The sequence below is a fragment of the Phalacrocorax carbo genome, chromosome 24 (assembly GCF_963921805.1).
Source record: "Phalacrocorax carbo chromosome 24, bPhaCar2.1, whole genome shotgun sequence".
In the NCBI taxonomy this organism is placed as follows: Eukaryota; Metazoa; Chordata; class Aves; order Suliformes; family Phalacrocoracidae; genus Phalacrocorax; species Phalacrocorax carbo.
The window spans coordinates 7,099,166-7,111,809 of NC_087536.1; the positions used below are offsets into that span (position 1 = coordinate 7,099,166).

The 12,644-nt window shown below is 44.9% G+C and overlaps 1 protein-coding gene across 5 annotated transcripts in view; it reads right to left on the bottom strand.

Annotated features, from left to right (window-relative positions):
• Window positions 1–231: 231 nt before the first annotated feature.
• NSD3 (nuclear receptor binding SET domain protein 3) overlaps window positions 232–12,644 on the bottom strand; it is a 48,732-nt gene continuing 36,319 nt past the window's right edge. For all 5 annotated transcript variants that reach the window (XM_064472689.1, XM_064472685.1, XM_064472687.1 and 2 more), the window contains 5 exons: window positions 9,185–9,301; window positions 8,708–8,849; window positions 8,015–8,121; window positions 7,445–7,649; window positions 232–5,863 (listed from right to left, as the gene is read on the bottom strand). In XM_064472689.1, the coding sequence (XP_064328759.1) occupies window positions 5,622–5,863; window positions 7,445–7,649; window positions 8,015–8,121; window positions 8,708–8,849; window positions 9,185–9,301 (813 nt within the window). In that variant the 3' untranslated portion in view covers window positions 232–5,621. The remainder of the gene's footprint in view (window positions 5,864–7,444; window positions 7,650–8,014; window positions 8,122–8,707; window positions 8,850–9,184; window positions 9,302–12,644) is intronic.

Here is a 12,644-nt window from a genome sequence, read left to right on the forward strand (position 1 = left end):
CTAGGCCGGGCCCAAGGGGCAGGGCCCCCCGCCCCGGAGGCAGGCTAGGCCGGGCCCAAGGGGCAGGCCTTCCCCCACCACCCGGAGGCAGGCTAGGCCGGGCCCAAGGGGCAGGGCCTCCCGCCCCGGAGGCAGGCTAGGCCGAACCCCGGCCCGGCCGCAGGCCCGGCCCTGCCCCGCACACCCCCGGTCCCCCCCCCGGTGCCCCGCAACGGGAGGGATGGAAAAGTGTTTCGTCGTTGGAACATTCAGAACAATTTATTGAAGTCAACCTCAAGCAAAAGTTCAAATCAGTGGAATGTCATTAAAAACCTTTCCAAATTAATCCTCACGGAAGCAAAGACACATCTGAATTCCAAAGTATTTGTAAAATAAAAAAGGCAACATCTCAGTAAATATAATGTACAAAAATTATATGTTCCTACCATCACACACATTCAGTAAGAAGCTAAAATATTACAGGCAATTCTAGATACACTATAACTAGTTGACAGTAAGCTAGCTATATACAGGTTAACCAAGCTTTACAGGTTTCACACTATGCAAGAGAACATAGGCCGAACAACAAAACCCCCAAAATATCGTATATCTCAAAGTCTATGCGGCAACATCAAGTCATAATACAGTAATGCCCCAGTGGAACATCGCCAGGGAAATTTAACACTACTTCGTTAGTGTCGAGAGCTTCTAGTCAACTTCCAAAAACTCTTAAGATACCGACTTCAGTGAATATTGATGCTTTGCTATTAAAGACTTGAGTGATTTCGTTAAAATAACATTTCACAGAATCTACAAAGTTTGTTACAGTCTACAGAAATAACGACTCTACAAAGGTCATCCTTACAGATAAAGAGTACATGGGAATGGAAACGGAATCTGCAGGTATCTGTGTTGTGCAACATCTCTCGCGTGGAAACAAACGGGTTTCGTTTCTGACAGCAACCCCCGGCGTGCGCGCACCCCTGCGCGGAGCAAAGCCCCAGTGACCAGCCAGCCGAAACAGCAAGTTTTCTGTGGCAACGCATCGGTTGGTTCGGAAAGTGACACCAGAAATGAGATACAGCTCGACCAGTGAATAGGAACAATTTTTTTGTCGGTGTCCCGTTCCCCCCCTCCCCATCCAGTCTGTTTGGAACCCAAAAACGAGTAAGAGCTGCTGAGCAGGGCCCGGCGCCCGGCTGCGCTCGGCACCCCGGAGAGGAGCCCACGGCCGCCCCGTCTGCTCGGCGAGGCGGCTCGTGCCTCTCCCGTGCCCAAACCCCCGGGCCGTCGGTACCGCAGGGGAAACGGAGAGTGAGCGAATGGCTTTGGCAAATTCACACGCGTTTTCCCTTTTTGATTTCACATTAATTACAGAAGTCTTCTATGCAAAGCACAGACAGAGTTTCAGCTTAACAACTCCCCTCTCTCCAGAGCAGTGAGATAGCCCCTCACAGGGGTAATAAGGACCTGAGCTTGCCGCTCAGGAATAGAATATAATAGGAAACGGCTTTTTTTTTTTCTTTTTTCTTTTTTGCTTTTTTTTTTTTCTCCTTTTTCCTCAGAACAACATTGTGAATACATCCAAAGTGTAGGAGTGTATCGTAAGTGCAAATGTTTTTGCTACACAAAGGTAAGTGGTAGGGGAAAGTTGATGGAAAACAAAGCGAACGGAGAGCGTTACTCCAAGGCTGCCGCCTCTCATGCAACACACGGCTGGAACACGCACAGGTCTGGGACAGCCGCTTTGAAAAACACTCCCGCTCGCCGCAGAGTCACCGTACGGCGGGAGCGGAAAGTAACTTGAGGGAAGTCAGAGACATTTTCAATGTAGTATACAAAAAAAGTTATGCATAAATAAAAAAAAAAAAGCTGTATAAGGAACCGCAGAGCTTCAAGTACATTAAACCCTGAATTCAATGAGGCAGAGGTTTCAATGTTAAAGTGACTACTTCGTACCAGCGTTGGACATCCCCCCTCCCACCCTCCTCCCCCACCCCACCCACATATTTCTGTAAAGTTTCAATATATACAGATTTTATGCTCATTGTTAATTACGTCTAGTAATTGTGTCTTTCCCATTCTCTCCTGAAATTAAGATACGAGAAGTTTTTTAGAAGAAAGGCCAAAATTAAACATTCCAGACCTATTACTCCATTTTAACTGATTCTCTAAGACCATGGTGGTGACCAGAGAAGGTAATTTGCCCACAAAATTGCCTTTAACGTTATCCTTCCTGAGCTGCAAACGCCTTCAAGAGTCTATCGACAGGACAAGTCTACACTAATAATCCGAAAGCTACAATAACTAATGCTTGCACCATGTATTTAGAAAATGGTAGTAACCAGCCATTGCACCATTTGGCCACGGGCTGCAGAACGTCCGCGCTGTGCTAAGGTGCGAACTGTAGAGTAAAAGCTCCAGTAAACAACAAAATCCCGGTAACTTTGCAGAGCGACTCAGACACTGCATGCTATAGAGAGCGCACAGGCGACAGAGCTGGAGTCAGGCGCGTGGTGCCACCTCAAAAATGTAAAACGAAAGGGAGAAGTGTGGTGGTGCGTTCCCGTTACGGAACGGCTGAGGCTTAAACAGCAGGTTTAAGCTCCCCACATTCTGTGGGTTTCTTCCAGGCCTGAGCATGAAACGACCAAACTACCCAATATTACTTATCCCGTTTTGGAGACCACGCAAGTTTAACTCAGCAGCCGACTCCCCCTCTGCTGATGCCAGTTATCAAAACACAGCTGTGCAATCTTTTCCTTCCACAGGAACTGCATTATTGTTCTACTCAGTTTGCAAAAACGTGGTTAAAATGCGTGCTTTAACATTCTGTGCTTGGCATATAGAACAAACCCCCTACAGTTACCAAGATACTTCAAATTAGGTTATCTTCTCATCTCAGAATGTTAAAGTTTTTTTGAAAGATTCACCTGCTATCCAACAGCATGAAATCCAGTCCAGACTTTTTGTTCACAAGTAAGCTCAAACTTATAAACCCATCTCCTCTTTTCCCTTTTACGTCCGAGCCCAGCTGTCAGCTATCATTAATCTTTTTTTTTGGTGGAAAAAAAGGAGCACCTGTAAGAAGTCTGAAAACAAAGTTAACCAAGACATCAAGCGGCATGGCACAGGAGGAGCAGCAGGCCTCAATTCACAGCATTTCACAAGTTTTTAAGCCTTCCGTGAGCCATCACGAGTTCTGCGGTACTCGGCGCACCGGCACGCCACAGCAGGACGTCTCACGTGGCGACTGACGCTCCGTGGCTCTCGTCTGCTCCCCGCCACGGCAAGCGCTCCCGAGGGCCCATCTCCCTCCGGTCAGGAAGTCGCCACGGACACAGAGTGAAAAAAAGCTCGTAGGTGCGCTCACACGATAGCATATTTGCAATATTCAGAATGCTCTAAGAAAATCATCTGAACGTTACCAAGCCTAATAAATAATACAAAGTAAATACATCAGGCCTTACAGACACTGTAGCAAGAGCTATGTTTGGAATTTCTGAAAAGGTTGAACACCCCCAGGAAAAGCTTAAAAAGAGACATTTATCACACAAAATGTTAAGAAAAATAAAATCCTTTTTGTAAATTTTTTTTTTTTTAAAAATACCAAAATATAGCACTGCTTTCAAGCAAGAGTAGTGTTTCAGACATTCACTGTAGTACGGACCACAAGATGAAGTGCTTTATAGATCCCATTAGCCCTCTGCACCATAAACTGACCTGCGAGGTATCTGCGCAGTCAAGCCACCCCAGACACCCACAGGTCTGTAGGAAAGGCATCTGCGGACCGTTCGGAAGATGAACTGCCAGATCAGTTGAAGGGCACAGCAGCGGCTTAACGAGACTGTAGTGTATTTTGTAATTTTACAATTGCACACACAAAAAAATTTCCCCCGTGTTCATAAATTTGAGGACGAGAAGGACACCAGCCAGAGGCAAGACGTACTAAAATCCCACACGTCATGTACTTTTTCAGCCTACTGCTGTCTTGAACTGAGAAGTCACCATGTTCCTGTAGGTTTACGTAAGCACTTTTCCAGAGACAACGTTCTTAATTCAAAGGCTTAATTTAGCCAGATGCCAGCAACACTTGATACCAATTCTTTTTTCATTCAGGATTGTTTTCAATACCCGTTAGCAAAAAGCTAGCACAAAGTTAGCTAATATCAGCATACGGGTAAAAAGTACACTCTAACTATACCGGGGCAGGGGGAGATGCACAGTGCTTTGTAGGATCGGGGCTAGGGGAGAAGGTTCACCAAAAACCAGCTTCAGCCTGGGGAAACTAGTCCCCCTCGGCTCCTCGCACAAGAAATGGAGGAGGATGAAAAAAAACTCTGGGGCAGGAGCCTCCCCAAGCACTCCAAAAGCCTCAGTGAAGGAGCCTGTCTCTGCTGATTAACAGAGGAAATCCAAGAGAGAACTGTCTCATGAGGCTGAAGTTGGCAGCTGTGAACACGGCCCGTTACCCAGACAGAAAATACCCTGTTCGTTGCAGAAGTGCTGAGATGATTCTTAGCTCCAGTAACAATGAAGGTTAAAGTTAGAAGATCTCTCTCAGCAAAAAAATCTAAACATTCAAGCAAAACAAACATGCACGTGGGCCGGATTCCTTAAGCGCTCAAATTTCCTTTGAAGCTAATGGGAGTCTGAGAAGGCGGCAATAAAGAATCACACTAATATAACTGCCGTTAAACAAGCGCAGGCTTGGCAGATGACAAATGCGTGCGCACAAAACAATCCTCCATCTAAAGAAGTCCATGGCAGAGCTCCCACTGGCAGGATTAAGACTTCAGTGCCGGGTGTGCTACGGCATGTGACTGAGGCCGGGTGGCTCTCCTAACTATAAAGGTTTTCCTAATTAGGCAGGATAAAGAAATGACCACTGTGCAGTTAAGCTCTTTCTGAATTTCCACCTGTCTGCAAACACCGATTATAGCTCTCCAGCAAGGAACCATGATTTCTTCCCTCCTTAATGCTAGATCTCCTGTTACGAGCATGTCCAAGAAGCCATACACCTGATTTCTCATAGGAAAAGCCTTACAATAATATCCCTAAGCTAACGTGACATATAACCCACCTTCTCAAAACGCCTTTTAAAATAAGTACGGGAATGGAGTAATTTCAGGGTCACCTGGTCCAAAACCCACATCTGTCTTTATGGCATCTCAATGTTACAGAGTGGGGAGGCTTTATTCTTTTCATAAACTAGACATAAAAGTTACGTTGGCTTTGCTATTTTGTTTTTGAAGACACATTGACTGATCAAAACCAGATCTTCAACACCCTTTAAAAATTAAATAAATAAATATGTTGCTATGCTTTGCTTTCTACAAAGAACATATTTTAAACAGAATACTCTTTTCACTGTCAAAAGGTCTAAGTTTTTCTTTGAAGGCCAAGATGTTTCTGGTTTCCGACAGTAAGAGCTGCTGTAGCACATTCAAGGGTAAAAGAAAGACCGAACAATAAAAAACAAACACCACTGCCTGCTTCTGCTTGCTAAGGTTAAATGGTCCCATTCCCAGTTCACACACGACGGCTCCGATGACAAAGACTGAATGTGTCATAGCAGTCTCTTCAAGTTCATTGCCTGTTTGCCCCTCTACTCCCCTCCCGTTGTTTGTTTTTAGCCAAATTCACTCCTTCGCTTCTTCTACAGGATTCTGTGGTTCCAATTTGCACTTTATCTTGCTCCAGTACTCGGGTGCCACAGGAGATTTGGGGTCATGTGCGGAGCAGCAGAGACGGCCGTCCAGCGCCGATGCCACCAGGGCTCCCTTCTCGTGATCTTTACAGAATGAATGAGGGCAAAACTCACAGAATGAGACTGCAGGATTGCTACAGACGTCGCACTGATGCCATGGACATTCCCACTTTCCTGAGGATGGGAGGGGAAGGGAGGAGAGAGAGACAGGAAGCTGAAATTAGTGCATTTCGGGGACAGCACTGGCCTTTAACCCTTACTTCTTGTTGTAATCGTTCAGATGGATGCAAAGGAAGTTCAGAAAAATCAGCTCTTACTGTAGTTGCTACTTCTGCTTCTCATTTACAAGAACCTCACTGGAAACACTTCTTAGTTGTTTTGCATCTTTCAGGTCTCGCTTGCCCCAAAACATTGCTGCATGCATAACCAGAGCTTAAAACAGTTAGATCAACCTCCTTTGGCATCAAGGCACCAAACGTCCTTGCAAGACGGAGAGGTTGTTTTGTGTATTTTTCTGATTTGTGAGCACCCCTTACTGATCTGGACACAGACGGGTTATCTCCAAATTAGGTTTTAGCTCAGCTGCAGTGTACTTCAATGCAGAAGACTGAATGCATTTGAAAAATAAGTGAGAAACAGCTCAGAGAAGAACAAGTTGTGTAAAAACACGTTTGAGCATAAAAAACCCCAGATCCTCCAAAGCATTCAGACACGTATTGGTACAACCATGTGCTGAACCCTCAGGCTGCAAAGGTATACTGAACATAGCAAAAAAAGAAAAGCAAAAGCTTCTTGGCACTGTGTCCAAGCCTCGCTGAAGTCCCTTTTGGCTCCGTTCTGAGAAACGGAGAGCTCTCTCCTCACAGGGACACGACACACCGCATCTAGTGTGTCGAGACCCGCGTCCCCACGTGTGAGAACAGCACCCAGGTGGGACTCCAGACCTCTAATGAAGTAACGAGCCTACCCGGGCCAGGCTAACACCACCCCCCCGCCCCAAACTTCAAAGGAAAATAAAACCAAACAAAAAAAACCTCACTCAAGTTGCTCTTGGTGCCAAGACACTATCATTTCTTTCTCCAACAAATAAGCTATTTTCAGGATAGCTTCCATGTTTCTTATATGCTGAAAAGGCACATGACAGATTCAGCTTCACTCATGGCAGCCTTTTGGCTCATTTAATCATAGACTAATCTGGACTTCCAATTATTTTCACCAAAGTCTTTGGCATCGGGAAGATTAAAGAGATAATCCGATTGCAGGATTTTGTAAAAGTCCTTAAGATGTTGTATTGCTACATGATTTGAGCCCTGGCTACAAAAAGCTATGCCTTAACATGGAAAAAGTCAAGCGGAAGATACGTGCCATCAGGACAGTAAATCATTTAGACACACTTACTGATTAATCGAGCCCTACACAGCACGCTTGCTATGTCAGTGGTTTGAACGGTCACTTGATTTGCACTTGGTGACCTTGGGACATCAAGATGATGCTTACATCCCAATCAAAACAAGAGGAGGACATTTGATCCGAGAAAGAGATACAATAAGAATGACATTTAAAAGTATTACAATGCCTCTCCGTCCACTGGTTCTCATTTAGGAATGCCGCCACCTGAGATGTATTGTTAAAAATGAGTGGTGCTGCAAAAGCAAACACGTTGCATTTAATGTGAAGGAATCCTGCATTTCAGCCCAAACAGTGCCTTGCTGCACGAAGGAAGAGATGAATAGGAAGCCATACGATTGCTCTTACCAAAAGGTGGTTGAGTCAGGTTAAGGCATAGGAGGTGGTATGCTTTGGGACAGTCCTTTTTATCACACATGACTAGTTCTCCCCCATCTCCACACTGGAAACAGTTGTCTTCATGCATCTGCTTCTGTTCTGTTTTTATTTTCCGTTTCTTCTGCTTTAATTTTGCATTCTTCACCTTCTCTTCGTTTGCCGTTGCAAATGCTGTCTGGCAATTACAAAGATCACAGCATACAGTCACTTTAGAAACCCCTTGCGTTAAAATTGATTTAATCAGCTTTGGGTTGCTACTTGCATGAACTGTGCTTAAACTACATCCACTCAAAAAAGTTTAAGCTATAAAAGCCAGAAACGCCCATCCACATGTGTCTGAATTAACATAATTTGGTAAATTAACTTCACCCAAGACACAGCAGCACTACAGTGCACAGCTAAAATCTTTAGAGACTTGCAAGGGTGGAAAGTATTACACAGACTCAAGTAGAAAGTTAAATAAAACAAACACCTCCCTTTGCCCTACTCCCACTGGACCTCTGGATTTGGGAAGAGAAGCTTCAGTTTTCATCCATGTACCTTTGGACGCACTCCTAGGAAACCACTGCAGTTTTCTGCTCCACAATGACATTCGGTCCTACCATTGCCCAGGCAATCCAAATTGTAATTAAATGTTAACTCCATTCCTAAAATTTAAAGACAAACAATTCACCCACACAGACACTGGGGAAAGACAAGCTTGTGACAATGACATTTCATTAGCATTTATGTCCTCATCGTCTGAGAGACCTAGCAGCAATATGTTTTAAAAGGACAAGCTTGAAATAGAGCGCTGATTTCATAAACTTTGGAAGCAGCAAATTCTGCCTAGATCAGACATAAGTAGCAGCTACGCTATCATACGGAGCCAGGTAAAACGGCAGGTCAGGTAAAACACTCAACACGGAAAGAGAACCCCCACTCCAGACAAATATTAGTGAAAGCATCAGCGCTACGGTAAGCGTTTACGTGACACAGAGTTAACGCTGCACTTCGCAGCGAGCCCTGTAGTTAGCTTTCACGGTAGCTTTCAGCTTCCAACGATTTCTAACTGCAAGATCCCTGCTAAAACTGGAATTCAAATATTTGTCTCCATTCCAATGAATGACAAAGTTCCTATAAAAGTCACTAGTATTAAGTAACTTCAGAGAAAAAACAAACATACATGGCCACGTTAGGAACGCAGCCATTTCAAGACAAAAGAATACATACAGAACAGTGCCATCTTTTTACCTGCAGGAATATCACAAAGAGCAAATAGCCCAACTCTAATGTCACCATTCACCGTCCATTTCTGTGTTTCACAGTTTGGATTACAACTATGGTTCATAAAACGAGAATAATTCCCCTTTGGGCCAGCATCTATTATCCGGTCCTTCAAATAAAAAGACAAAGACATATTAGTACTTACAAACAAAAAATGGTTTCCTGCTGACAAGTAACTACTAATGGCGAAGGCCGCAAAAAATATGCTTATTTTACATTAGCTAAAGCGGTAAGTTTTCCCTGCAGAGTTAGTTTTATGAAGAAGTGTCTGAATATTAGTGCTTACAGAAGTGAGGCAGGCACAGAGTGCACAACCTAAGATACAGGCTTGCTGTTTCACCCCTCCATCCACTCCGTTAGAGAGACATGGAATGATGCTTCTGCCAGCATTTTGCCCCCAGTTTCAAGCACAAACAGTTATATTGATCAAGACAAAACAGTTACCTTCGTTACAGTTAACATATAAAAATTGGTTACGCTGTTTTCATGTGCACGTTTGATCCGCAACCTGCACTCCTCTTCATCAATTAGCTCGCCGACATATTCATTCACAAATTCACCCTGAAAAGCGAAGGAAAACAAAAATAAGAACTCCATGCTTACTACTACTTACGACAATAAAGGGAAGCAGCACAGAAAAAAGCATTTCCTATAAGAACATACTCTAATCATCACAAAAAGCATTAAACTTTAACCATATACCAGGCAAGACGTGAATACGTGCACCAGGTGTTTGTTCCCTAAGCAATAAGCCCGCTCAGAATGAAAAGGCAGCAGAGGCAGGCACTGATTCTGTACTCACAACACAAGCCGTGTTTGTCGGCTCTCTAGAATCCTTTAAAGTTTCGTGCTTTGTTTTAAAAAGGACAATCAGACAATATTCGTAGACTCCTAAGGAAACGGGAGCTATTACTGTGGCAAGTATTTTCACTATATACTTCAATTAGGACTTTTCATAGTCAATAAACGCAGAACATTTACAGTAACAAAGTTTTAATGAAACACAGATTATACAAAAATTGTAAATTTTAAAAAATTAATTGCTAAAAAACATGTTTAAAAGTAGCCCTCCAGGCCAACCACGTGTCCCCAACTTTTATCTCGGGCAATTCAGAAGAGCTGGGATGTGACTGATACCTTGACGCACGGGAGTCAATACTCAGCACTCGCAGCATCACTTTATCAGGACAGCCAGTTGCTGATCGTTTTAAAATAGCTATTTGAAATACTCAAATTCAAGTGTCCAACAAGCACCTGCTCTTTCAAGAAAACTCTGGTAACGTGCGGTAGCAACAGGTTAAGAAGCGCTACCGTCAGCCGTGCCCGGGGCAGACGCCTGGGCGAGCGACTCCTGAGATGCCCTGAGGGATGCGACGGGGCTCCAGGCAGTAACGCGTGTCCCTGCGTGCCCTCACCACGGCTGTCACAGCCCACCCGGGAATGAAGGACGGGGCAAATGAAAGGGATAAGGGTGCAAATCAGGCAAGTTGGGTCAGGTTTCCGAGAGGTAATTCACCTAAGTGACTCACAAGCCTGGCACCCATTAAGACAGACTATTCCAAACTGGCAATCAGAGTCTTATCTAGCACACATTCACTTGATGCAAGTCACTTAGATGCTTCTGAAAATTTTAGCCCAAATCAAAGGGGAAAAACCCAAGCCCCTTCGCTGCCAAGCTGCCTTCAGTTCTGCCTGCGTGTTTGGGAACTCCCCGACAACTCAGCAGAACCACCAACAGTCTTCAGTAAAGCTCTTACAGGACGCAAGTGCATTTATAAAGTTCGCACGTTAAATTCACAGGAGCTCTACTGTAAAAAACCCACCAAACCTACTATAAAAATTCACCAGGTACTTGGGACAGGAATAATCACAGTGTACCGAAAGGTTTTTAAACACAGCTTTTCCCCCCCGACTATTCCTTTAGCTCCTTGTCAAATCAGTCAGATGCGCATAGTTGAAAGAAGTCCCAAACGCAGCCAGAAGTTTCCACCTATAACCGACGAGTGGTCAACGGCACCCTCACCGAAACTGGTCTGTTAAAACACCTCCAGTATCACCTTGCTTTCAGGCATGCTTGTCACAAGCTGCTACATCATAATTCTCTATCTCAGATCTCTAGAGACTGTAAGCTACATTTTAGAAAGCCGATGAGGCAGATGTCTAGTAAAAATGGACAAGAGCAAAGATTTCACAGTTGAAATTACACAAGCCCAAAGCTTTCATCTTGACATTGCAGGACCTCTTCAGTGGATTATCCTACACACTACCCATGCATACAGTTAACTACCACTTTGCTTAACAGTAAAAGCATCAATTCAGGATTTCTTTGCTTTTTCTATACTTTCTGATTACACTGGAAGCTAAACATGTCACCCCACGGTAATCTTCCAATCCGAAACATCTCCGCAGACTTCCAGTCTGAAGAGCGGCCGCTTTCTCTCTACGGCGCGGAGCAGCGTGGCCCTCGCATCGAGTCTGAGTCCACCAAAACTGTGGCCTCTTTCCTCCTAAGGAGAAGCTCCAGGATATTGTTGCTGTTAAGACGAGTGTAAATTCAAACTGAAGAAACTATGAAGACAACCAAGAACAGAGTTCTCTAGAGCAGAGTCTTGAGGATGTGGGTTACGTGACAAAAACAACTTGTCCTGAAGTCTTAAAGCGTCCAGTTCCATCCGTGGCCACAACTGCACCTTCTACTCTTCAGGTACGCTCAGCCACCTCCTTGTTCAGAAACAAGGAAGGCTGCGTGAGTAAGAGCAAACCACACATCCAACCATCAGGCCCATTCCTCTGCCTGGCAAGTTAAAGCGGAGGTGAAATCCAGGCCCATCCTCCTCGCGCTTGCCTCAAAGCACAGCGAGGCTGCAACCCAGCTAGGCAAGGATGCTCACGCTTAGACGTGCACGCGTCTTTGTGTTTCCGTATCAAGTGTTGCGTATCCCACCTGAATCGCCGGCTGGTAACCCCAGCACCGTGTGCAGCGACACGGTGTAAAGGAAAACCAAAGCGATCCACATCCAGTGGCTTCCTGACAGTCAGGGATGAATACTGCCGTTCCCACCTCACTGACTGCACCCACCGACCCTCTCAAAGGCTCCAGCCATTCCAGCATCTAAGCCAAAGCCCGTAAAGCTTCCTGAGGCCAGTCAGACCTTGGTGCTTTTTGTTACAATAGCAGCGTCATTTCCATCAACAGAAATCTCTGTAGCTTCATTATTCTCCTCTGCCTTCTTGAACTTCTAAGAACCTTTGAAGTTTCTTTTCCAACGCAGCCTGATCACCTCAAGCATTTCATTAATCCCCTGCAAATTCTTCCGAACAAATCCAGGCTGAAGAGCTGAACGCCAGGACGGCGAGGAAGCTGACTTGTTACCAGATGTCTGTAAGAGTAATACCGCAAACTCCCCCACTCCAAGCAACCCACTGACGGGAAAACGCCGTCAGCGGGTTGCTGTGTGACAGCGTAAGAAGAAAAGGCAAAAGGAAAGACCTAATAACAACCCCCTGAAAAGGGGCCCACGATTCAGGCCAACTCCACCCACCCTTTGAGCTTCTCTCATATTTTGTAACCGTCATTTGCTGGCTTATGATAAGGACGAGGGGAAGAAAATGAAAAGAGAAAAAACAGGCGACTTATTTTGCCAGCCCCCTAAGATCTCATTGTCTTCAATGGTCTTATTTAGGGAAAGAAACCATCATTCAGACTACTTTTTCCCAGGCTGCGCTCTCCCTTTTCGCCCATTAGGCAGTGAGAACGCATGCACGTGCTCTTTCCCTCCACCAAGAGAACGGACAAATTCACAATCACCTGGAACTGGCTTTTCTTCTGCAAGTATCAAGGTTAAGATGCTTCTGTCAGAACAGCTAAGCAGATTCACCGTTACCACTTCACCTACAGAAGTTT